Genomic DNA, 25,909 nt, shown 5'->3' with positions numbered 1-25,909 from the left:
TATCCTCGCATCGTCCTTTATTGGGCAATTACGTACAACGTCAATAAGCAAAGGCGGTGTGAGTGAGAGATGCCTTGCTTCGTGCACGGGCTGAGGAGCACGTTCCGGTGAGGCAGGTTCCCATCGGCGAAAAGTTGCGATTGCCGAAGTCTTTAGAAAAGCAGCAGGACCCGGGAGACTTGACGTTGGACTGCTGTCGCCAGTCCTGCGGTCGCCTGAAAAAGAGCCGCCACGCTTATGAGCACTGCCACTACCAATGATGCACTGAAACAGAGTGGAATAGAGTGAATAGAGTGCACTGAAATAGAGTTGCAAAAATGTGGGTTGCATCAGGATCAGTTTTTCCCAGTGTCCTGATGCAACAACCCCAGCAACGCGGTCCTCAAATCTCAGCTCAAATTGCTACATTTTGCTATAGGCATCGGCGATGCAACTTTCTTCCATTATCTGGACATAAAGTTACCTGTTAATAACATGTTTTTTTTTTTGTTTTTTTTTATCTTGAGGTGGCACCAAAAATACCATCTTATCTCCCTAAAACCTTTACATCATGAAAACGATCCACCGCGAACCAGAACCAAGTGTTCTGTCACTACTCGCCACCAGGGTGTCGAACCGGAACCGAACCGAACCGAAAACCGGAACAGAACCGTTATTTTTAGCCGAACCGGAACTGAACCGAACCGAAATCTTCGCCGCCATCTTGGAACTGAACCGGAACTGAACCGGAAAAAAATATAACGGTAACCGGTTCAAAACGGTTCACGGTATTTTTTTTTTTGTTAGTATTACAAATTTATTATTTGGGAATAAAAAATTGGCACATGTATTCCTCTACGTGTTGATCAAATAGTCGTATACAGTATTGCAATGTATAATAAATCCTGGTTTTCTGCGGCGCTTTCTTATTGGCACTATGATTAGCCATGTGTCACATCGTCACGTGACGTCATGATGTCAAGGCATGCTGTCAAGTAATGTCGCATCACGTGACCCCGTGACGTCACGTGACTCACCGCGCTAAGTCGATTCAAATTGAGGACGTCGCTAGATCTATTAACGTTGTTGATACCGTGACGTCACATGACATCACAACTTCGCACTGAGAGTAACGTGACACCATGATGTACCCTATTGTCATGATCCCGAGTTGAATGCTCTGGTTCATGACAACCAGCATCGCCAAACATTCGGGTAACGGCTCGTGTTCAACTCAAAGATTATGATGGGCCCGAGTCCCACTAGAGCTAGAAACAGAAACAAACAACAGCGATAAGCCTCAGACACATGCAGCATGTTCGCGATGGTACCTCTATTAGCGATGTGCGCGACCAAAAGCGTCGCTGCGGTAAGCTTTCCACGATTGGCCAGATCATGGGCATATGAGCTTTGTCAGATTGTCAACTTTGACGGTGTTAGTTTCGGATTGCGATGGCTTCTAGCTTCTACTGTGCTTTTTAAACACACCATCGAACTCGTCGTCGCACCTGGTGGTAAGTAGCCAGGGTAACAACTGCTGACGTCACGGCGAGGCAAACCCCAGTCGTGACGTCACGGATGGAAACCATTAGAGGGCGCCACCGAAATATCTCGGCGCTAATACGGCTTTGAGTTGTTCGGTGCTCGCGAAGTTAGCACGAGCGTTTAAAGCCTGCGAATGGTACCATCGTGTGCATGATACTCGTGTTTGAGAATAGCCTTCCTTATTCTACAAAGCCTGTCAAATCGCGAAATACTCTGGTTTAAGGCTAGCCGCTGTCATTTGTTTCTGTTTGTCGTTTTAGTGGGGCTCGGGCATTATAGCCCTACTAAAACTATATCTGAAGATCAGCCCATGCTCTCTGCTTTGCCAACCCTGCGTACGACTATGATAAACACTGACGGTGTATATATTAGGATCAGATCACGGAGCTGATAGTTCTAATTGCGGGTTGAGGAGGGGAAAGCTGTTTCATTTCTTTCTTTCGACTGTCTGCCATTTCGCCGAGGGGCAAACTAATGGATGCTTTTGCAAAATATCAACGTCAGGGATTACATCTTAGCGGTAATTTTTAAACTTAAGGTAAAAAAAAAAAAAATTCTGCACGACTCATTTTACATGTATGCACACCATTGAGGCTCCCAGACATGTTTTCGTTATTGCTGAACTGCATCAGAAAGTTGTCCCGAGAATAGAAGTGTTAAAGGGTCTAAATGTGACGTATTAGTCCGACGTTACATGGAACTATTAGTGTGTACGGGAGGGATACTTGAGAAGAAAGGTCCTAGTGGCCTCACGGGGATAGTCGAACGTTGGCAGCCGCTCTAAGTCTCACACGAGTGTCGTCCTCAAGTTCTCCAAGTTTCGACCGCCCTGTATTTTGTTTAAACTTCACAGTATGGTGCAAAGTAAAAGCAAGGAAGAATTACTGCTAACAAGTGACACAAATATAATTGTCGAGTGAACACCACTCAATACGGAGCAGGCAATCCCTGAGGAATAAAAAGTATCTTGAGGAGCAACTAAAAAAAAGGGGAGTGGGGAGGGGGTAGTTTTAAAGCATTCTGTGTCGTAAAGATTCCTCTGGCCCGCATTTTCGGCGCAGACTAGAAAGCGTGGCCTGGAAACGATAGTGACAGATGGGTAGTTGGTAACACTTTTATTTGTAAAAACACTCTTGCCAGAAAGCACGTTTTTGTCGTGCCAGATACTCGTGCCGTGCCTAACGACGATGCACCAACAAGAAAAATGTGTGCCTCTCAAATACATAGCTTGCACTGAGCGCGAAACTTTTGCAGCGTGCATTTTGCCCCATCGGATTTGATTTTCTCAGCAAGAACAACTCGCAATGACAACCAGAGTGTGACTACGTCACGTGCAAACCATGTTAAATACTTCAGCTTTCTGGTGAAGTGCGACGTTCGCAACACCAGCAGTAGACGTCCAAGGTGTAAAGTTGTGTAGTATTTATAGCAGTCTCGCCATGATATACGGCAGTCTAATGAAATGTTGGAGCACATGACTGATAAAGAACAAAGTCGTGAGGTAAGGTCCCAAAACAAGTGCACGTAAAACCTAAGATAACATTAGCCTCCCGAGGTAGTATCTCGCGACGTTTCGAGCTGAGGCAAGCTGATGCCCAAAAGTGATTTATATTACGGTTCTAAAAATCTTCGTTTGCCCTGCGCGGAATCTATGTTTAATTAGGAATATCATTTTCTGCATTTCTATGCATCTCTTTTTGCAGTAAAGCGTTGTGTAAGGGATTATTTAGAAAAAAATTGCGTGTCATCTCCTTACTGTGATGATGATGCTAGCGGCGCCATGCATCCGTGGCGCGAGAATAAAGAAAAGAAGTGTCTGGCATCTCGAGCTGCCTGCACACGCACGCTGAGAACGATGGTGTTCATTTCTTCCTGTCCCCCAATTTACTCGGGAAAGCTTATAACAAATTGGCGACGAGGATGGGATGGGCTAGACCACAGTATCACGGCAAAGCTTCAAGATTGTCGTGAATGCCAAGAACATCACCGTTCCGACCGGAAAGTACAGTCAACCCCGTGGCCTTTTCCAGAACGGCCATGGTCTCGCGTACATGTTGACTTTGGTGGTCCATTTCAAGGACGTTATTTCCTGGTATTGGTCGACGCATACTCGAAGTGGGTTGAGGTCATACCGGTATCGTCACCCTCTGCTGATGCTACAATCAAATGCCTTCGGAACATCTTTTCGACACACGGTCTACCAGATATTGTCGTTTCGGATAACGGTCCGGCCTTCGTAAGCGACAAGTACAGCGAATTCCTGAGCCGCAATGGGATCCGACGTATGCTGATTCCCCCTTACCACCCAGCATCAAACGGAGCTGCGGAACGCGTCGTGCAGACCGTGAAAGGAATGCTGAAGAAAGCGTCATCTGGAGATTTTCAGACCAAGATTGACAGGATGCTTCTGACATACAGAACTACAAAGCATTCACTAACAGGTCATAGTCCAGCTGAGCTGCTAATGGGCAGAAAGCTAAAGACAGCCCTAGACCTCCTACATCCGGACATGCGGAGTGAAGTACTCTGGAAGCAGCTGAAGCAAAAGTTACGCTGTGACCAAGGAGCACGCAAAGGCCCTCTACTTTAGCATGGTCAAAAAGTGTTTGCCCGAAATTTCAGGTCAGGGCCTTCATGGCTTCCTGGGGTTGTTATACAACCATCGAGTTCATCATCTGTGCAAGTGGAACTGAAAGATGGGACTCGTTGGAACCGTCATGGTGACCATCTTCGAGAACGTCGTCGTCCACCTGTGACACCCTACAGAGAGCACGGGGCAACCGACTCCACAGCTGAACGAGACAGGTCAACCGGATCTTCCGGGAACGAAGATCATCATGGACCAACAACAGCACACCATGACATAGGACTTCCTCGAACTCGGGAAGTTTCATGCCAGACGTTGCCAACCGTCCAGACTCCGAGTAGTCCCCAAAAGCTACGCTCTACGAGAGTAAAAAAGCCCGTAGATCGTTACAGGCCTTAGACCATAGTGACCCGAACTTTGACGTCTAGGTTGTGAGACAGTATTATTATACCTTCGTATAAAAAGGGGAGGAGTGTGATGATGATGCTAGTGGCGCCATGCATCCGTGGCGCGAGAATAAAGAAAAGAAGTGTCTGGCATCTCGAGCTGCCTGCACACGCACGCTGAGAACGATGGTGTTCATTTCTTCCTGTCCCCCGATTTACTCGGGAAAGCTTATAACACTTACTTCTGCCCCTTTCGTGTATTTGCCTTCCGATATATCATGTGACCACAGTGTTTTTTCGCATACCCTGCAACCCAGTATTTTACACTGCAAAACAGCTAACAAAAGCACGTTGCCGAAGACTCAACAGCTGGCGTATTTTCGAGTATCGTCCTTCCGTGTCCGTCTCAGGCGGTTATGTGAACTTCATAAAGTCAAATTTATCGATGATAATAAAAATATACTTAATTCCTGTCTGAAGAATTGGCAGCATAAATAGAAGATCCTCACCTCAAAGATATATAAGTAAGTGCATTTTTAAATTATCTGAAAGATGTTCTGCAAATTTTTTTTCGGCGCTTTTATCCTCTATAGACACGTTATAGGTGATTTGGAAAAGCTTTCAATAATTTTTTTTTTATTTTGAAGCTAATTTAAATAACTATGTGCTCCTCACGCATAAATAACTTCTCAAATATATAGAAGTTTATTATCGCGTTTTGTATGTGTTTTTATTATCGCGTTTTTTCACTGGAACGAAGGGTGGAAATATGACGATTGCACACTTAAACTCTCAGAAAGTGTCCGATTAAGTAGCTTCCGAATTGAGTAGAGCATGAAATCCCACTTTGTTCTATTTAACAAAAATCATCAATTAGCGAGGGTGATGCTTATTTGCAAATTAAATGGACCGGCATTTTGTCAAGAGCAAACCTCAACATCCAGGCTATGCCAGTTTATCCAATAATAAGAAAATGTTCACATGGGTAAGCACTGTTTTAGGTGAGATTCGATCTCAGTACGAAGGTGCTCATAGATTAGAGTGAACCATTTCAGCCATTTCTTTTCGCATGATTCGTCGCCCGCATCATGGTGCTGAGAGCAAACAATGCTAGTTAGAAAAACAAGCATTGCGATTGTCGCTTAGTGTTTCTATAAAATATAGACTGGAAGGACTTGTCCCGTGACTTTCTTGACATTTTGAAAACTATATTGCCTTAAGCTCAGTCGTCTCGTCATCATATATATATTGTGAAACGTATTCCGTAAAACACATTTTATGGTATATATGACACCGAGGTGCCCATTTCATGATTTTATTCACTGTAATTAATTCCTTAGTTCAAGGGAAAAACCACGATTCAACATCTAATACTGCGATACAAAGTTGTACCAATCACGGGTATTTTAGGCAACCTACTTCATTTCGCGAAAACATTTCGATTCAGGTACAATGTATGTGACTCTGGTAAACGAAGGGATGTTGAGTCGTATAAACACTACGTTTTGTATGTTAATCTAGATTTTCTTTTCTTGTTGTGTAGGAATAAATAACAGAATTTTATAATTTTGGTACCTGAAAATAAAACTGGATTGAACAAACGATAAAGAAAAGAAAACTATATACTGTAAACGACTTATTTTTTCGTGGGCTCAATATTTCGCGATTTAGGTCAAAGCTGAAGTTTTGGAATAGTTCACGGGTTGTAATTTTCTCGACGCGGTGGAATCTCAATATAAATTTTAATGTGTTTACATTTTACCGAAATTGTTCGCGGGACCCATTTTTCGCGAATTGTAGGCGATTAGTGAAATTCTCAAAAATAGACCCTCGCAAAAATCAGGTCGTTTACAGCAGTTAGTTTCACGGCTTAAATAGTGCCTATTGACAGAACAACGCGGAAAATGTATTCTCAATTTAGCGGTTCAAACCGGTTCAAACCGGTTCAAACCGGTTTGAACCGTTATTTTTTGCGCTCCGGAACTGAACCGAAAGCCGTGAACCCGAACCCGAACCGAACCGTTAAAAATATCGGTTCGACACTCTGCTCGCCACCCCAGGGGGTCAGATAAAGAATACTGTGTTTCCAATTGGCTCTTTTATCGTTTCGGTCTCCGAGCTGTTCGTTCGTTTAAAGCCTGACCTGATCCCAGCAATTTGAGTCGCAACGAGGGGATTCTAGGGAGCAACTAAAGAAACAGCAATCCTGGTACTGATGGAAAAATTGCTCTGTCTGAAGCGGGCCTTGGCAAGTTGCTATGCTTGAGCTTACTACTACTTGGTTAAGCATAGCAGACGGAAAGTGTTCGGCACAAGATTTCGTTCATTGACGATTTGTTGATGACTTTCAACTGCAAAACTATAAAACCAGTCCTCAGGCTGTAGTGTCCACTCGGTTGAACATTGAGATTCCGAGATTTTCGAGAACCGTAGAAATACTAGATGTGCATTTTTCCTGTCAGTTTTTTTCGAAATAACAAAGAACATGTTTTTTATACATCGCAAATCGAACAACCTGAGACAGTGTCACCGCAGAGATAGCATTAGCATTAGTACCGTATCCTTATCTACGGCATTAAAATAATTTCACTCGGATGGATGCTTGTAGCTGGCAAATACCGCTTCGTTTGCTTTCAATTTGCTTGAACTCCAGGTGTTTTACTTTACCGTGACAACAGAACACCCTCGCTGCTTGACTGGTTGTGAAGCGTGCGGCGAGCTATGTCGTTTAAAGCGGAATTTGCAGAGTTTGTCATCATGTTGGACCGTCTTCATAACTATTGCGTCTGTGTGTATTGCGGAAAAAAGAAGTGAGGAAACACTTGCAGCTGTTGTGCCCCGAGTTGAGAATGGCAGGGAGATCTTTCGGCTTTCCCGCCTTCAGCGCCAGCATCCTACCTTCGATAACACTTCAGCGTCTCATGAGCGTCGAGTGTGCGCGAGCAGCCAATGTGTGGCAGAGGGCCATGAGCATGTGTTGGAGGCCGGGCACTCGAAAGAGACACTCTGCCATACTCGTCCTGTCAGTACAATCACGCACCTCCCAAAGATGGCAGGGAAGATGTTCCAGCCCTCGTCTGTTGCCTCCAGAGCCGCTTCAATTGCTTGGCAGCGGCGATGATACTGCAATTTGAAAAGTTTTTCAGGCATGAAACTAGAAGTTTGAACACTGACTCTGCGACCCCAAGACGACTGCCTTCTCGAATCAAGCGGGTTATCTTTTACAACCACATAGGAACGAAGACTCAGGGGGTGGCTTTAGAAATGAAATGCTAGCTTCTGAAAAATACTTTTCTCGCAAACGGACTGTAAAGTTCAACAAGGTGCCTCTATGCAACAATGTGCCATCGCATTGAATTGTATTTACAAGCGCTGTAAGCCAGTTGCAATTTGGGGATTTCTCAAATTCCGCAGTACTAACTGCTTCATGACGGAGGCTTAAAGACGGGGACAACTGAACTATGATGTACATATTAAAGATAATCATCGGGAGACCAGGGCCTTAAAGGGCAACTTGAGATGATCACAGCCATCTCCCCACGGCCGTAATCATATTTTACTAGCACGAAATATAATCACAGCCGAAATATTATGTCGAAGTGAGACCGCATGTACTTCACTAAAACCGATTTTCAAGATGAGACCAGTTGCTCTTTAGCGGGCGGCAAAGCGGGTTTGCTTTTAGTCAAGGAACAATGGCGCAGCACCCTTGTGATGTCACGTCGCAGTGGAGCTGTGGTTAATTCGTTGTACCGCGTAACGCAGCACCCTTATGACGTCACACCGCAGCAGTCCCTCGAGCAGGTAGTTTAGGTCTTGTCACAGATGCCCGAACCAAACTTTGAGCTGCGATATTTATAAAACTAAACACAATATTGAAAAAACAAAACAAAGAAACTATAGATGCTAATTTAGGGGCACTGCTCAGCTGAAAACAGTTGTAATCCCAAATTCAAAAATAGTGACCGTAGTTGCTGTTTAAACGATTTAAACCTATATTTTAAACTATGCATTTAAACCTAGCTAAAAAAGCTAATATACTAACAGAATTAGAACGAAAGAGTGAGTAATTGGGTCTTCACTAAAATCGAAGCTGCAAAACGTGCAAAAATGGACCATACTTTGTTTCACCTTACAATGAACCGTAGGGGATGATACAAGTCATCGAAGGTCAATCCAATGCCGTGCGTGTCACGTGACCTCCGGGAAGGGTGCAGCAACGCGCAGGGCGCATAGTCACGTGATTTGTTCGCAGCACTGAATTGGCTAGCATGTCTTAGGGCATAGGTCCTCAAACTGGGTTACCTAGAGTACCTCATCACAGGTTCCCAGAGCCCCCAAATTTCATGGACCGTCCCTGCCGCTAAGCGTTCTTCCAGCTCAGTCATTATTTCAGCAGGTCGGAGCCATCTATCGATGCATAACTATGTATCAAACACTTCCTAGTATGTGTACATTATTGTTTAGGTCTGCAGGATTCTGCACTTCTATTTCTTTTAAACCAGCGCCAAAACCGGGATGGGTCACTCGGCTTTCAGTCAAGCCCGATAAGGCGAGATACGAAAGCTTGAAAACTCCCGGTATATAGTTTCTGCCGTGGTCCATTGTAAGGTGAAACGGAGCATAGCGAGCTCTGCTGCGTACAGACAAGAAAGACGATGCTTGGTCGGAGGCCTGGTCGCTCGAGTCCCGGCGAGATGCGAAAGTAATGTACGGTGGTGAAGAGGCTCACCTCGCAAGTGATCTGCCATAGTGAGCACTGCGATGGAGGAAGCATCTCGGGATCGACAGGAAGCGTCAGGTGGCGCTGCGGCCCGCCGACGTCCATCAGCTGGACATGGTTCCCGCTGCAAACCACCCTGGCCCCTGCGCCACGTGCAGAAACAATCGTCTGGCTTAATACAAGCAACAAGCATTTTCTGCAGTCGCGGCATCGGCTGTACCAATTCTGATCCGCACTGGCACGTTTTTTTTTTTTTTTATTATTATTTCCGGGGGGGGGAAGTTTTTTTGCTTGTGTCCTTGGACAGAGGCTCAAAGTGAGCTTGTCACATGAATCTGGACAGCCATTCACACGCTCTGGTGTGCACTGCTGACGTCCTCACTGAAATTGTCTCTGCACGCTGCAACTTGCACACTTTCTCACGCTTTTTTTCATGCCGTGCGCGGCATCCGTCCTGTCCTGTTTGGACAGACCATTAGGTGCTCCGTTAAATGCAGTGAAAGTGTGGTTACACTTGATGGGAATTTGGGTGGGAAATTTAAAACATTGATTTCCCCATTAAATATAGCGAAAAAATTAATGTCACGTGGCCTGACATTACATGACGTCAGGTCGCGTGACATCCATTTTTTCGCTAAGTTCGGCACGAAAATTATTATGGTGTCATGTAACGTAGTCACGTCATGTGACATAGTCACGTCATGTCACGCGATGCCAATATCTATGATGAAAGTTGGCGGTTTATAATCGGCTCCAGATCACAAGACTGCTAGGTATGGCTGCTTGCTGAAGGGGTGAACGCAGCTCATTTTTCTCCGCGACTGCTACTGCGTGGTAAGAGAAACTAATGTGGGTCTTGTGGGTTACAAACGCCGAAGATTGGGTCCAAGCGGTATTCGCCGAAAGTACAAAAATCATTGTGCCAGCCATTGAGCACGCTAAGACGTACCAGAGTAGAAGCTAGCTTCGAGGTCGCCGCTGCCCAGGAGAATGCAGAGCGCGTACTCAGCGTACAGGATGATCTTGGGCGTCTTCTGCCGCACCAACGACACAAACCTTGCCGCGCACGCGTACTTCGCCCAGAGCGCCTGGGGCAGGGCATCCCAGGAGTGCACCGGAGCGCCCTGGAGTGGGGCCGGGGCCACCCCCTCCGTGGAGAGGTGCCAGCCGAGCGGTGGCTTGTAGAAGACCACCCGGGTGCCGTCCGAGGAGACGCGCAGCACCCGGGTCACCTTGTGGTTGCGCGCGCGGAACTCCACACTGACTTGGCCGTCTTCGAGGATGCTCAGCTGCAATGACATGGCGGGAAGGGCCAAACCTATACGGTCTGCAGCACTACGAGCTAGCCTGTGGATTCCCGAAATGGGTTTCTAGAAACACAAGATATTCCCCAGTGGACCGTCGTGGACTCCTCGAGCTCCCAGATTTTCTCCACTGTCCTTAAACAAAGTGCTTTTCGGACTACGGGCTGGTTCACACACTTGTGACTGCTTACGACAGAGTGGCTTAAGGGAAGACATGGGTCTTTGGAGACAAAAACTTCCTAAAACTGCATTCTTTTTAAAATGGCGATGGCTGTCGTTCTTCTGAATTTAGCAGGCTTATAATTTCATGGATGAATATTTGAGCTATAAATTATTTTATAATGTCTGTGCGGGCTGAATGTGCGTTGAAGTTGACTCTAAAACATTGTTTTCACAAAACACAAATTTTGGACTCGTTGAGAATTTGCAGGAGGGATATCTCAGCATCTAGAGCAGATAGAAATATAACCGTTCCTGAAATGTGTAGCTGAACGTGTGAAGCATACAATGTTGAGAGCAGAATTTTTGATATAAGTCTAGAAAAATTTATATTTGATCATTTGCTTTATTTCTTGTTAGCCATGCATTGAGCAGTGAACTTCAATGTGTGGTAAAATCACTAATAATGAGTTTATCTTAAAAGTGCTTCCAACATTGTATTTTCTACGCTTCGTAGTATCTAGCCATGTGTTAAAAAGAATATCTTGTTGAGCAGTTTTTTTTCTATCGTTTTTCCAAACAAAGGCAGGCAAGTTTTATTTATTTTGAGGACAATTCTACTGACTGAGAAAATGACCAGATATATGAAATCAGCACAAAAAGCTGAACAAGCTTGTGCAGTTTTATTGGGTTTGGTCATAAAATAAGAAAAAAAGCTCCAAGACCAGTGTTCCTTAAAACCTCTCGGGATCTCTTACGACTAGAGGACACACTGATGCATTTCCGTTTACGTCCTAATTTTCGCGTGCATCTTTTTTCTTTTTGGTTTGAAGAAGTTCAAATGATGTCATAATGTACCATTTCTGATACATAGATGGTAGTACATTTGATCTCGCAAACACCGCAAAACTTTCACTGTAGTGAAATGCGATTCCCGAGTTACCTTAGAGATGGTGCCAGCACGCCCTCTCGGCGTAAGGGAGCTCTGTCGTAAGCAGACGCGAATGTGTGAACAAGTGTGTGAACCTCTCTTAAGCCTTATTTCAACAGACCCGAGTCACCGACCATGAATGCATACAAGCTAAAACACTCCCTAGAATGTGCATTGCTATATACAAGGTCTGCAGGCTTCTGCACCGCTTCACTGATCAATGTCGCGACAGGGACGGGCTCTTCAGCTACCTTTCCAGCGGATAAAGGTTCTTTGTGATTGGAAAGTTTGAGGATCTCCTTTAGAACGACGTGCGTGCGGCTTTCCGAGATGTAGCATCAGCACAAACCACCGGCCCGACGAGCAGATCAGTGCACAAAGTTTGCCGTGAATGCACGCCTCACTGATTCTACGAGCGCCATCCGTGCACGAATGCACGGTGGTCCGTTGCAATCTCGCTCCCGACAAATTATCGTGCCTATGGCGCCCCGAGTGGAACTTTTACCAGTTCAACTGGGGTCTCGTGGGGTTAGCTCAGAGTGCCGTAGACTGCACTCTTGCAAGGTTATTAAGCGGCTGAAGCTACACAGGTCTAAATTGCATTTCGTACAGTGTCTTAGGAGTGTGGCCGCGGCTTTAGGGTCGAACGGAGTGTAACGGCATTCGTCGCGGTAACGGGCGGTCACATCGCACTCACCCGCATGTTGCGTGCCCAGAGGCTAGCTGGTCGCAAGCCCGTGGTGTTGAGGGGAGCCTTGGGAGGTCCGAGGCTCGAAGGCAGGGGCCTCAGAGGGCATCCCGCCTGGCACATGAAGGCCTGTTCGGGAATGCCTGAGTAAAACGCCGACGAGAGCCTGTCTTAAAACGGCGAAAAGAGGGCGCACCAAGGATGAACACAAAAGAAAGGAGCACGCCTCCAAATCAGCCAAACGGACCAACAAACATTGTTGAACTAAGAGCCAAAATATTAGGCAAAAATAATTTCTTTTCATAAAGTAATTAAATTTACAAGTTTAGCTCTTCCCCGTTTTTTGTTTTTTTCAAGCTGAAAGTCTCTATTAGCAACAGTGAAAAAGCAATGCCAGTGGCAGGCACGAGTTTATACTTTTTGGGCAGTCGAGTTTCTTCCTTGCTGATTACAAGGTGTTTGATGGTGTCAAAAAAATGCTTTGGAAGCTTGCTCCTGCACCCAAACAGCAGCATGAAACAAATGTGAAGCATTCTGTTCTCTAGAGTGCCTACTCCACCTGCAAGCCGGCCCATTAGTGATGCCACGGCACTGAAAGTGCGGCCATATTTGAGTGCTGGTTTCGGCATCGCTTTACATTGGCAATTTCACAATACCTATTCCGAATTTTGTGATACTAAATAGCATGCCAGAAAGAGTAAAGGCCGGGGACTTAGAATATACATATATTTATTTGGGAGAGCTCCAGAGATTGCCACAGTAGCCCTTTAACAAAAGTGCATGTCACATGTGCCGTTTCGCTACTGCTCCAAGTGTCAAAGATGCTATCCGAACATGCATAGTAATGCAATGAGCTCACAGCACATCTCCTGAAGTGTCTTGTTATCATAGTTTTCCTCCATTACATTTTTGACAGGTCGGCAGGCATGAGGGCTATTCAGCAAATTCAGCGAAGCATGGAGCTTTACCAAATTTAGACACGAGACAGAGTTGCTTTTGGAATGGAGCCATTTGCACGGGTACCTTAAAGGGGCCCTGCAATCATATTTAAGCGTATAACTTTTTTGCGGTTTTGACGTCTCTTGGGGTTCGGGCAAGCCAGCGGGCACGGAGAGAGTAACTAAATATCAGTGCGTCATGTTTTAATCGGACGACACGGAAACCTCCTCCACCTACAGGGGCGACCCGCGGTGCCGAAAGCGCACGAATGTGAAGTCTTTGGTCCTGGCCTTACTACTAGTCAGAGCCGCTAAAAGCTTTTTTTTTTAGTCGAAATACAAAATATAAGTGGCGCAAACCATTTCATTTATTTATGAAAGTAGTTTTTGTTCAGCATTTTAGATCAGAAAAGAAACAAAAGCAGCTTATAAAGTAGGGAAACAAGAAATGACCTGTCGACATACCCGCCACCAAGCGGTGGAAAAGGGGGCGCATACTAAAAGGGGGTAGTGGGATCAGGCACTGACGAGCGGCGAGTGTAAAAAGGTCCCGGATGTATGCGGCGGCGCTGCAGACGTCAGCAGTCGTACACAAGCTTGAGGATCTGACCGGTTCCGAAGGCCTTCGGCGAGCAGGTTTGGCTTGCGATTTGGCCGTTTAGCAGTATAACAGCTCGAAGTGGCTCCCGTTCTGAACTGATCTTTACCCCGTCTTTGCTGTCGTTTGCAGCCAATAAAGTGTCGTGCCAAATTAGTCTTTAATCGTGCAACAAATGCAATGCGAGCCGCTCTGGTTACCCGCTTCATACAGCCTATCCAACACGTGCTTTAGTGGCACCCTCTCGAGCCGTCGACATGGAGTACGGCAGCCGTGAGCGCTCGCTGAGCTTACTACCCCTTCTCTAGTTTACGGCCACTCAAGCCATGACCAACGACGTCATGAAGGAGGTTATTTTTTGCTTCTTTTTGTAATTTTAGTTTGCCTATAACTTTTAAAATAAAGCAAAATTCGAGAAAAGAAAACTTTCATTAACTCACTACGTTCAGTGCGCTCAGGTTCGGTGCAAATTAAAAACCAGTCAAAAAGTTGTTGCAGGGCCCCTTTAAGGCAAGACTTCATTTTCATTCCATACTTTCGCCTAAATCAGGAACAAAAGTTGAATCGTATCTCGAAACTATTTCAACCTTCCGGTATAAAAATCGGCGAGCTCCTGAAGACAATTTGCTATGAGAAAAGTCCTTGATATAAAATATTTTCAAAATAAAACCACCTTTTTTTCCCTGTTTATCCAAAAGGAAGTCAATTACTACACTCAGGAGGAATAGACATTTTGTCAAATTCTGGGAACATGGGGACACGTGCTGCCCACGCTCACCCTATTTAAGATCCGAAGCAAATCGCTAAAATCGAGCATCGACAAGAGCACGAGCAGGATGACTTTTATTTTAGATTTTGCCTACAAGAAAGCTATCGCTGCAGACATCAGCACATGTAACTACACTCGCACCACGGTTCTTCGTCCTCAGCTAATTTAGAAAAAAGTCTATTCAATTGGTGTAGTACACTAAAGGAAGTTCTAAGACAAACGGATGCGTGCGGCCAAACACTTTGAAATCGGGTGGCAGCTTGCGCCCCCTATCTAGTGTGGTGCAAAACATGGTCAAAACCGGCGACACCTACGGCGCAGGGGTATCCTCTGCCTCGGATCCCTCTGCAACAGCTGAACCAGGAGTAGCCTCGCCTGGCTCGAGAGTCCGGCCGGCACTTCGAAGGAGCAGCCCTGTGCCGGAGGCCGCCCCAGCAGGAATGTGTGCAGCATCACTCCGAGGCTCCAGACATCTGCCTCCAGTCCGTGGGGGTCCCGAGAGGCTACCTCGCTGCGACAGGAGAAACCGACCAAAATAAGTCAAATTCGGGGGACCTACCGTAACATCCCAAGAGATGGCGCACAAAAATCAAAAGCAAATTGGATGAAAATTAGAAGTGGGCTACTTTCGGAGTGAAACCAAAAAAAGTTGGAAAAAAGACGGTGTTTGATTTTGTGACCTGCGAAACTTGCGATCGCAGGGAGGGGCGACGAACCAAAGACGGCTGTCCTTCCCACGCCTTGGAAAATTCAAATTCCAAACATACATACCTGAAACTGGGCACGCAAACATAGTTTTGTAACAAATTTTGTGTCTATTTCTTTGGGAGCTCAACACGGAGGTAGTGAATATTAAAAATAAAGCAAAATCGGAGGCCGTGTACTTCCTATGCCCTATACCAGCTTGCTTGTCGTCTGCATATTGGTTCACGAGCTCGCTTCCAGGTGGCTTGGTGAATGCAAAAACACTAAAAACCTAATGGCAGCGGCTGGCAATGAGCAAGGTAATTGCAATAATTAATACTTTCAACAAAATGTATGAACAGTGACCACCTGGGAGCAAGCTCGCAAACCAGTGTGCAGACGACGAACGTCGGTATTCGCGTCTCCAGCTTGACGCTCGCCCTCCCGCGGCGGAAACGGGAAGCGCTCTAGTGAGGGTCCCCCGACTCTCCTGCTCAGCGGGCATGGCGGAACTGCTCGCAATCATGGCTCGCGAAATGTCGTTTCCGAATGTAAACAAGACTCTTCACTGTCCCAACGTAGTGCTGCAGCCGGTATGGGATTGTACCTTACTGGAGAGTTTTAGTATTGCGCACAGAAGCAAACGCAAGCGGTATGCGTTTGCGTTAGAGTTCCGTGCCCCACGTTGTGCGTGCGCCCCATCGCCATGCGCCATCCAAGACCGCAGTTTCGGGCTCCGCGCACGCGCAGTGTAGAACACGTAAAGCTAACGCAAACACACAGGGCTTGAGTTCGCTCGTATACGCAATATTAAAACTCACAACTGTTTCACCGGCTTCCAACGCCAACGAAACGTGCTGCAGTGACCAGACGTGCAAGCAGGTAGGCGTTCCTTCAACTGGAAAGGTTGAGATTGGCAAAACAACGGCGAGCAAATACAAAAGTAAATAAATGTTATGAAAAAACTAATAATTAAAAAAATGCTTTTTTTTCATTTTTTTATTTTTTTGGGGCATTTGGTTTGGAAGGTTATTGGCGGCGACTTTGGGCGTTTCGCCGGTTGTCAAAAGTCGCGACTTTGAGCATAATATACTTTGTTCACAATTAATGTAATTTTACATGGATTTCTCACATTCGCTAAAATGCTTTCATTGATTTTAGACTATTTTTTTATTGGTAATTAAAATGCAGCAACTGAAACCAGTGATGATAATTAGCACAGTTTTTATTGTCATATTTCTTCGCGCGTTTAAAATTAGATCATAAGCAACAAATTATATTAGAACTTGAAGAATTACTTATTCAAATATGTGACTTTTAATATTATTATTATTAATACAAATCGCGGCAAAGTATGCCTCCAATTAACGCCAAGATCGCGAGAATACGGTATTTAACAATAATAGTCTTTCCAGAAAGGTATAATTCTGTTTTCTTTTTTGCATATGAAAAACTCTGACATAGTTATCAAGATAGACAAACAGTCAAACAATGGATGTAATATGAAGTCCTACACGTCACGCGTTGCTATAAACACACACACACCCACACATTTCAGCTGTCTGACTCGGATTCCGTCTTTGGGTTGTTGCAGTGAGAGCAGCGTTTATTAGTTTATACTTTTCGCGGACATATTATAAAAATTAAAATTATTTTCTTATTCTCGTGCTGGAATAATTGTCATTATTTCCCATGACAATTATCTGAGCGAGAGAAAGGCTGCGAGAACGCACAGATTTCAGCAACTACAAATATCACCCTGGATCGAACAATATGTCACAAAATAAAGTTTCCGCGAACAAGTTTTCTAAGTAAATAATTACGATGTGAGACACATCTTGAGTCGTGAAAGAATTCGCAATTAAGGCCTATATCGAGAAATTAAATCCAAAATAGAGGTAAGTTTCGGTTTCGCTCCAGAATTAAAACGCGCATCCTTCCTGTAAAAAATACGCTAAACACCGTTCTTGTTTTCAGGTTAAAGGGGTAACCTGCGCTCATAAAACATTAGCTTCCTTGTATTACCAGAAATAATTTGTGTCGCTCAGTGAAGCCAGCACACTAGACGGGCTCAACAGCGGCACGTATCTCTGACCCTCACTAAACCCGCCATCTTGGAAAATGAGTGGCGCCACCTATAGTTAGTTGGAGTCGCGGATAGGGCATAGGGAATGCATGGCCACTGTTTCTGCTCTATTTCTAATATTTAACCGCCTCTGACTTGAACTCTAAAAAAAGATAGACATCAATCTTCTTGCGAAACCATGTGCACTTGTACATTGTTAGGTATGTACGTTTGGAATTCAAATTGTGCAAGGCGTGCCAAATGTGTTAGTCCGTCCAGCTGCACCCTGTACCTGTTTAAGAGTTGAGTTACGCCGTGCGGACTATATACAGGCGCCGACCACCGTAATATCTTGGGATACCCTACTTAAAAGCGAGAGCAAATCAGGTAAAAATGAGAAGTAAACTAAGTTTCGGTGTGCAATAAAAAAAATTCTTAAAATGCTATTTTTTTATTTGTGACCTGCCAAACTTGTTTTCAGATTGCGGAGCAATGGAGCTGAACAACTGTCCTTTTCAGTCAGCAATGTTTGCTTATCTTCCGCCGCAGCAATCCAACCCCTCCTCCGTTGAGGTCATCATTGACCAGGGCACTACAATTACTAAGAGTGAGCTTTTTTTCTATGTTTTTTGAAAAGTAGACAATTATCTAAATTATAGAGGTGGGCCATCGTTCAAGTAGGCAGGAATTTGTTTTTTCTAGTTTGTTCATTATGACAAAACGGACAGAATATTGTCATGATAATTTATATATCGTACAAGCTTGTTTTAAACCAATAAAGTGGGCACTTGTCAAGGTGTCCTGTGTATGATGATTTTTTTCTGTGCATACTAGTCAATATGTGCAAACTATCCAACAAAAAAAAAAACTTATTTTAAACTAAAAATTGCCCGTACGCACTGTACACAAGGTGGAAGCTATCGTCCTGAAAATATGTCAATCAAAAGTGATTACAGATAAGCCCCTCACATTGTACTTTGTATTAGTAGCGCAATATAATGTATTAAGTTGTCTCGGAGACATTCTGAGAAAGCACGGTGCAGCCTCGGGAAAAACTTACGGAGACATGAAGTTTGGCGTGCCACACATCGTGGTGTGACGTTCCCAGGGACCCTTGAGTTGTGTGGCCAGCCCAAAATCTGCAATTTTCTGCACGTCGCAAAACAACATTAATCATTGGCACTTATTAGGCAAGCTCTTAGTGGCTTCTCTCCCATGTTTTCTATCCGCTTCGCCTAAACAATGTCACAATGCCTAAACAATGTCAACAATGTAAACAGTGTCACAGACGCGCCAGCAGCGCGAAATGTGCCTGTAAAATCTGCCTTAAACCAGCCTCCACAAAGATGGACAGAAGTAGAGTCTAAGCTCATTACAACAGACCTGGTTACAACAGACATTTGGACATAACATACCGATTTGTGAAGTTTGGCTGGTTTTCCTCTATGTACCATTGACTCAACTTCATATCTGCATAAAGCACACTCCTTTTACAACAGACCGAAATCTTGGTCAAAATCAAGGTCTGTTATAACGAGCCTAGACTAGATATTGCACACAAATACAAAACGAATTAAGGATTTCCTTAGAAGCACTTCTTTCGTAGCTGTACCGGTATCACAGGCACATTTACAATTATGCGAGTTGTGTTCGTCTGTGTCGCAGCCACGGGAACTTCATCAAATGAACAGCACTCTGAGCATAACGACATAAACAAAACGAAAGATAACCAATGCCGTAAAACGCTCAATCTCCGCAACGTCATTGGCGACGTCAGTCAATGCCCTACAGTCGCGGCACTCGCGGGAAGAAAGAAAAACGAAAGGCAAACAATTCTATGAAAAAAACAACAAACGAGCAGTCCAGTGTTAATCCACGGTTGGCTTTGTTATCACGAGCATGCACCTTACTGCAACGAACGGCAAAAAGCGTCGGAGTCTTTTGGCGTCTCGCAACAAGCGCAACACTAACAGGCAGCGATGCCAAGACTCCCACGTCTGCCGCTTTGCACAGTACACTTGTCGAGCTTCAGCACGTCTGCCGCTTGGGACTGCTTGGGGATTCCCTAACGATGGCGTAATGTGTAGGCACTTCTCCTAGGTGGCATTGGACAGATGGATACCGCCAAACTTTTACAATGTGGAGAGCAACGTCTGCTTCTTTGCTGGAGTTGTGGCACCGAGCTCTGATTGAAAGGATAGTGGGTAGTCCTCAATGCTAGATGCCTTCAGGTCTACACACTTATTTATTTTGTTCAATCAGCAAATAAGAGCTCGGTATTCTGACATCCTCGCAACCCCTGTGCAAGAAGCAGACAAAGTTGCGCTTCGCATTGGGCGGCGGCTTGCGCCACCTAGTCAAAGCTTTTAATTTCAACAATTGACTTCGACTAAATTCGGAATTAGTTAAAGGGACCATGAAAGGATTTTTCAGATTTTTCCAAATGAAGACCAAATTAATCTTTAATGTTCATGGAACCCAGAGCAGGAATCTGTTTTCGTCTTATTGCCTCCAGTTTTGCACCAAAAAAAAGATGAAAACTCATGTCTGCTTTCCTCCTCGACCTGACCATCAACATGTGAAATTGCGGGGCCGTGACATAAAGTATGCCTTTCTACAAGAAACAGAAGTTCTTTAGGCCGAGTGAAGGAGCCGCATCAGTCAAGCGTCGCGTTACGTCGACGTTTCGGCACAAATACGTCGGAACGTCACCTGCTGGGGTTTTTATGAACACCAATTGCTTCGTAGAACTCGTTGGTCTGCGACACTTGTGCAATCAACAACATGGCTATGGATATGTCGCAGCTGAGTAAAGTGCAGCTTAAAATGCTTCGGTATAGTGAAAGTATGGGCCTTCTTCCGTCGGCCACCAAACCCACGCGGCAAGATGAGAACTCCCCCGAAGAAGGCTGTATAAGTTCTGTGCCAGAACCTGCTGCAAAGGAGTGGCGATTACTCAGTACAGAATGGTAAGTTCACATTTTGGCTGCAAACACCAAACGCTGTAAACAAAGTAATATAAACTCCTAATGAAATTCCTTGTGAAGAAACCTCTTGTGCTCTCGTTGACTCTGTGGCTTATGCAACTGAATATTACACTCTGTCGATTCCATGGACGGTATTAATCGACAATTTCATAGTTTGAGAGTACAGTTTCAGTGACACACTAGTCATATCCAATACGGAAGCTAAATTCAACTGACGTCCCCCAAAATATGGGAAAAAAGGCTCCGACACTGTGGATGTTCTGGTTACTTTGCTAGGTGACGCAAGCTAATGCCATTACAGAAAGTTTCGACACAACTCATCATTTAATCCACCCACTCATACATTCAGCTATATTGCAAGCGTTTAAGGTAGACAGTGTAAGATATAGTCCGCTATAATTTGCCAAAATTTCGTGCCAAAAAATTAGGATTTAACCTTCCTAATCTCACATGTTAGTTTTCCTTTGATCCCGTAAACAATATGCAGTCAGTAAAATTATGTCTAAAATGGTTTCATGGTCCCTTTAGGAGCCAGGAAGAATTTTCCTTTGCGACGTCACATCAAATGTGAGCATCCGATGGGCACTAGTTGAGACTTATACTCACGTTCATTCTACAAAAAACGTATGATAAAGCGGATTGCCAATGCTGTGGCGTAGCTCTGTGGTAAAATGGCTGCTTCGCAAGCAACAAGCCCAGGTTCATTTCAAAAGAGGTGCAGGTGATTGTTTTTCGAGAAGTCGACAATATTGCGACGGACCCCTTAAGGCGCATTCACACCGGCGATGTAAGCAGTTGCGCAATGCGACTAGATCGCATCGCAAAAAAATTAGATGGTCACACTGGCGTGCGCGATGAGCGAGCCCAACACCTTCGTTGGCGAGTCGTTTCTCGAAAACTCTCGCTACGAACGCCGTTGATTGGCTCAGCCGCTCCGCGACTAGATCGCATAGCAAAAAAGTTGGGTCGAGTAGCGACTGCTCAAATCGCGTCGCTTTTTGCTCGCGATGGTCGCTTTTGCGATGCAAGTTATCGCGTGACTAGATCGCATCGCCGGTGGGAACGCGCCTTTAGACTATTGCGCCAACTACAACACCAACAACTACTACAGTGAATACAAACCTCATTTCCAATGGTGAGAAGAGCTGATTACAACTATCGCCATAAAAGCTGCCTCTGTGTTACATCCCAAAGGTGCTCTAAATGCATAGCGCTTATAAATCCTGCCACGTCATGCGTCACGTGACATAGGGGCGTCACTTGGTGGCACAATGTCAAGTTATGTCATGGTATTACGTGATGCCCCGTGACCATCGGGAAAGACGCATCGTCGTGCGACGCCAGTGTCACGCTATGTCGCGTGACTACTGTTGTGCTGATGGCGTTACGTGAAAACCGTCCACTAAACTTAGTGGGACACCTTCCTCTCTCTCCGTCGAGGTCAAACCCCACGGACATTAAAGCGCCAAGAGCCGTACAGCATCGAACATTGTACCAGCATGTCCTAAACGCCCGCAAAAACCGCACGGAGCCACCGAGGAACCTCTCGGAGCGCGCGAGCTCACCACGTGAAGGTCCCGCGTCAGCAGCAGGTTGGACAGGCTCAGGTCTCGGTGCAGGATGCAGTGGGAGTGGAGGTAAAGGATGCCGGAGACGATTTCCCCCAGGAGCCGGCTGGCCTCGGGTTCGGTGAGGGGGCCGCCCCTTGCCCGGAGGTAGCCCTGGAGCTCGCCGCCCTCGCAGTACTCGATCACCAGGTAGACATACTCGCGGTCCTCGAAGTAGTTGAAGAGCTGCACGCAAAGAGGTTGCAACGCCACCGCAGAGAAAGTCGGAGGGGGTTACGTCGCCAACTCCATTTTTCTATTAACGCAAGAGAGGGCCGAGTAAAATACGCAAAAAGCTAAGTGTCTTATGGCTGCAGACAGGATTAGAATAGCGGGGAGGTCCTTCGGTAATGTACCGCCTCCAGCGTGAGCTTCCTATGCTTTGTCGTCTTGAGAGCCTCGAGCATGCATGTGCAGTTAAAGCACAGCGAAGTCAACGAGCGCTTGAAAGAGACACTCTGCCAATCTCATCCTGCCGATGACTATGCAGAGCGCAAGTTCGTCTGCTTTCATGAAAGAAAGGCATCAAAAGCTGTCTTTAGCACCCCACGTCACTAACAGATTCTCGCAAGTAGAATTTTTACAGCAGAGATTGCGAAATGAGCCTTCAGCAGTATGGAAAGCCCCCATACCTCGACAACGGAGGGGTGCTTGAGTCTCGAGTGAATGGCGACTTCTTGCTGCACACGAGTGCTGCTCACGCCCATGCGCTTCAGGGCCGATTTGTCCACCTGTCGCAAAGAGCGGCGCATCTCAAAAAGCACGACGCTGACAATTTAACAGAAAGTGTTAGGTAACTCTCAGCACCTTCGAATGCGAGTCCATGGTCATATAGCATTCGATCCCAAACAGGAAGTAAAGATCAGAGCAGAATGCTGCAAACTGTAAGTGCTGACATTGGTGGTTCTGAGAGAAAGAATGAGAAAGAGAGCAACAGAGAAGTAGAGAAAGAAAAGTCCGTGAAGATGAGGCACATTCGTCTTGCTGCGACGAGTTGAAGTTGCTCGAGTGCGTGTCAACTTTGGAAATGATGCGTGATGCCGGTGTGTATTCCTGCAAAATAAATCTAGAAAAAAATTTATATATAGGCCTCACAAGTGGTGTTTTGCTGCTTCTTTGCGTATATTAAAGCGTCGCCAGCAACATGGGCCCATTGGGACTGCCAATGTTATGCATCTATGCTCCGTCGTCCCAAGGCGGTCGAAATGCATAAGACCTTTGCCTCTAGATTACTACATGAACTCTATGATCCCAAAAGACCCCTCTCATAAACAATGTGTACCAATAACTAGAAGGCACAAACAAACAAGGCAATGGCAGAGCAGCCAACACCACAGAACAATTAAGTAAAAAAAGCTATGTATGACGACAATGAAGCCGTATGTGTAGCACTCATAGATTTAGAGCTCGCAACAGGATCTTTTGAATGCGTCATTCGGGATTTCCAGAACTTCCAATGGGGCACAGATTCAAAGCTCACAATAATTACGCTTGGTTTTCTTACATAATTAATGTAACTATACTCCGAGTTACCCGTGCCAGTGCCTTAACTAGTAGTTCCTTCATCAAGAGCTAGTTACGAAAGAGGTACAGGTAACCCAAAAAGAGCAGGGTCCAATCATGTACACATGTTTAAGTTTGAACGGATCTTTCTATTCATTTGTTATTTATTGAATAAAGGTTGTCACATTAAATAAACATGACGAAGTAGTGAGGGTACTGCCACGCCAGCTGCGACTCACCATCTTGATGGCTACTTCAAGTCCGCAGTTCTTGGACCGAGCGCGGTAGACCTGAGCGAAACCGCCCTTTCCCAGGAAGTTGAACACTTCGTAGTCCTGCGGTGCGACGATCGAGTGTGATGCGCAACACTCTAGCCAGTGACAAAATGAGAACGACAGAGCGACAACGCCGTGCATTGGCTGCCCAAGCACGCACGAGGATCGCACGAGACACCGAACTGTAATCGAAGGCACGGATGTCGTTCAGCGGGCCTCACACAAGAGTCTCAACCGAAGTATTAGGAACCAGTCATTAAACTCAAGATAAAATGAGAGTACAACCCTACTGACATCTCAAACAGTCTGGTAGACACAAAGAGAGTGGCCTTAGCAGCACACAAACACTCAAAAACTTACCGAGACGTCAGGACACGTGTTCAGAAAACTATGACGGGCACAGGGATGTCGTTCAGCGCTGCACCGAGCGTTTTGAAAAGCGTAACCGACGAGCGGTGGATTCAAGTCGAGCATACCTGTATGGAATCGCCTAGCTTCGTTGAGATTGAGTTGTCCGTGTTGACGACCATCGTGAACCCCTCGGCAGAACACGAAAATCTGCCGAGAGAATCAGTTCGAGCTCCGTCGAAGCAACGCACAGCGCTACAGCGACATCCACGAAGCAACTGCAGCTGCCATATTTGATTTGGCCGGCGACTCGTGATGTCGTTGCTGATGGGCTGACGCACATCAGGCGCGGCTCATCGGCGAAATGCTACGCTATGCATTGTGGGAGTCGGTTGGCCTGTAGAGTTTCAGTTTCGATCATGGGAGAGAGCCCTCGAGGTCGCTTCATATGCTTCTGCGATTCACGATCGACTGTGTAGCACGGTAAACATCACAAACTGGTTGCACGACATTTATTTTTAGAGCGCAGCCCTTAGGCGCCCGTTTCCGGCTTGAGCGGCGTCAGCGTAACTGCGCGGTGCATTATGGGTAAATTTCCCCGCTAAATTTAGCGAAAAAATTTCCCCGCTAAATTTAGCAGAAAAATGTCCCCGCTAAATTTAGCGAAAAACTTTTCCCGTTAAATCTATCGGAAAAATTTTCCCACTAAATATAGCGGAAAATTTTCCCCTAAATGGGAGGTGAGCAGGAGAGGAGGGGCATAGCCTCCTCTCCATACCTTTCCCTCCTCCTCGTCAAGAGCTGCGTTCCAATTCGGCGTCACAGGGAGTTGTAAACGGCTTTTTTTTTTTTTCTTTTTTTTTTACAGCGGAGCTGTTAAGGGCTATACTCCGTTTCACCTTATGTTGTACCGCAGCGAAGGCTAGAAGCGCGAGCTCCTAGCTTTGGCAGCTGCCCTTGGTGCACGAGAGCTTGTGCCGCCGAGATGCGCCCTAGAACAAGGAGCTCGCGCTTGTAGCCATTCCTGCGGTACAACGCAAGGTGAAACGGAGTATAATTTCCCCAGTATCGTGTCCGTGGACAAACAAAGGTCGACACAAAACGCCCAGACGGCTACCACAATCTACAAGTGACGGCGGCAACCAGACAACCTGCTTGCCGGTTGTCTGGTTGCCGTCGTCGTTCATAGATGGCGGCAACCTTTCCACTTTGGTTTTCACCAAGGAGGAAAGGCTGAACTTCTCTAGGCATCGTCCTTGAGGTCGTCCAAGACGTCGTTCCTGAGGTCGTCCTCTGGGCGTTGTCCTTGAGGTCGTTTTAGACGTCCTCGTGGTTATGAAATAAATAACCCGGGATCGTTATATATATGTCCGATTATTTAATCTTTCAAATAATCAATTACACCATCACTCATTAATCCTTACATTTATATATACTTCATTCCCACCATAGTACAGCTTCACTGGTCTTTCTTCTTCACCGAAGTGGAAAGGCTAAAAGATTTTGTCATTTTCTGCTTTCCTTTTATATTTTTGGGGTGGGGTCGTTAGTTACCGATCAGCCGCCCACTCCGGGCTACTGAAAACTGGATATGAAATTCGCTATCCACGCAACATGCTGAGATGCCAGCCAAGTCGGTTGAGTTTCAGAACACTGGTCTACGTCCAGGCTTGGATCCCAGCAGACGCAGTTTGTGCAGGTGGCTGAAATTAATCCAGAGTTCTTTGCCGACGTATGTGTGATGTACTGGTTAATTTGGAATATTGCAAGGGTATACTCAACTGTTTAGGTTACAATCGGTTGGCGATACGAGAAGTGTCGTGTCTGGTCTCC

The 25,909-nt window shown here is 45.7% G+C and overlaps 1 protein-coding gene across 1 annotated transcript; it reads right to left on the bottom strand.

The window, feature by feature from the left end:
• LOC115325347 (serine/threonine-protein kinase PLK4-like) lies at nt 1-24,318 on the bottom strand. Its single transcript, XM_040207244.1, has 11 exons — nt 24,205-24,318; nt 23,693-23,788; nt 22,583-22,681; nt 21,909-22,136; nt 18,417-18,505; nt 14,922-15,118; nt 12,312-12,445; nt 10,170-10,509; nt 9,230-9,363; nt 7,538-7,620; nt 1-215 (listed from the first exon to the last, which is right to left on the bottom strand). Exons 1-11 carry the CDS (start codon nt 24,256-24,258, stop codon nt 41-43), a joined length of 1,629 nt encoding a protein of 542 aa, XP_040063178.1. The 5' UTR covers nt 24,259-24,318; the 3' UTR covers nt 1-40.
• Nucleotides 24,319-25,909: the final 1,591 nt, after the last annotated feature.

The sequence above is a fragment of the Ixodes scapularis genome, unplaced genomic scaffold, assembly GCF_016920785.2.
Source record: "Ixodes scapularis isolate PalLabHiFi unplaced genomic scaffold, ASM1692078v2 PGA_scaffold13__105_contigs__length_92229423, whole genome shotgun sequence".
NCBI classification, from domain to species: domain Eukaryota; kingdom Metazoa; phylum Arthropoda; class Arachnida; order Ixodida; family Ixodidae; genus Ixodes; species Ixodes scapularis.
Note: the sequence above shows the minus strand (reverse complement) of the source record. Positions and strands in the feature narration are given on the sequence as shown.

Bases quoted from the DNA above. Each gene is read 5' to 3' on its own strand.
- LOC115325347 (XM_040207244.1), bottom strand. From the start codon at position 24,258: ATGGTCGTCAACACGGACAACTCAATCTCAACGAAGCTAGGCGATTCC. The intron at 22,682-23,692 runs GTGAGTCGCAGC...TCTTTGCGACAG, and splicing joins TTGAAGTAGCCATCAAGATG to GTGGACAAATCGGCCCTGAA. The intron at 18,506-21,908 runs GTGAGCTCGCGC...TGCGACGTGCAG, and splicing joins TGACGCGGGACCTTCACGTG to AAAATTGCAGATTTTGGGCT.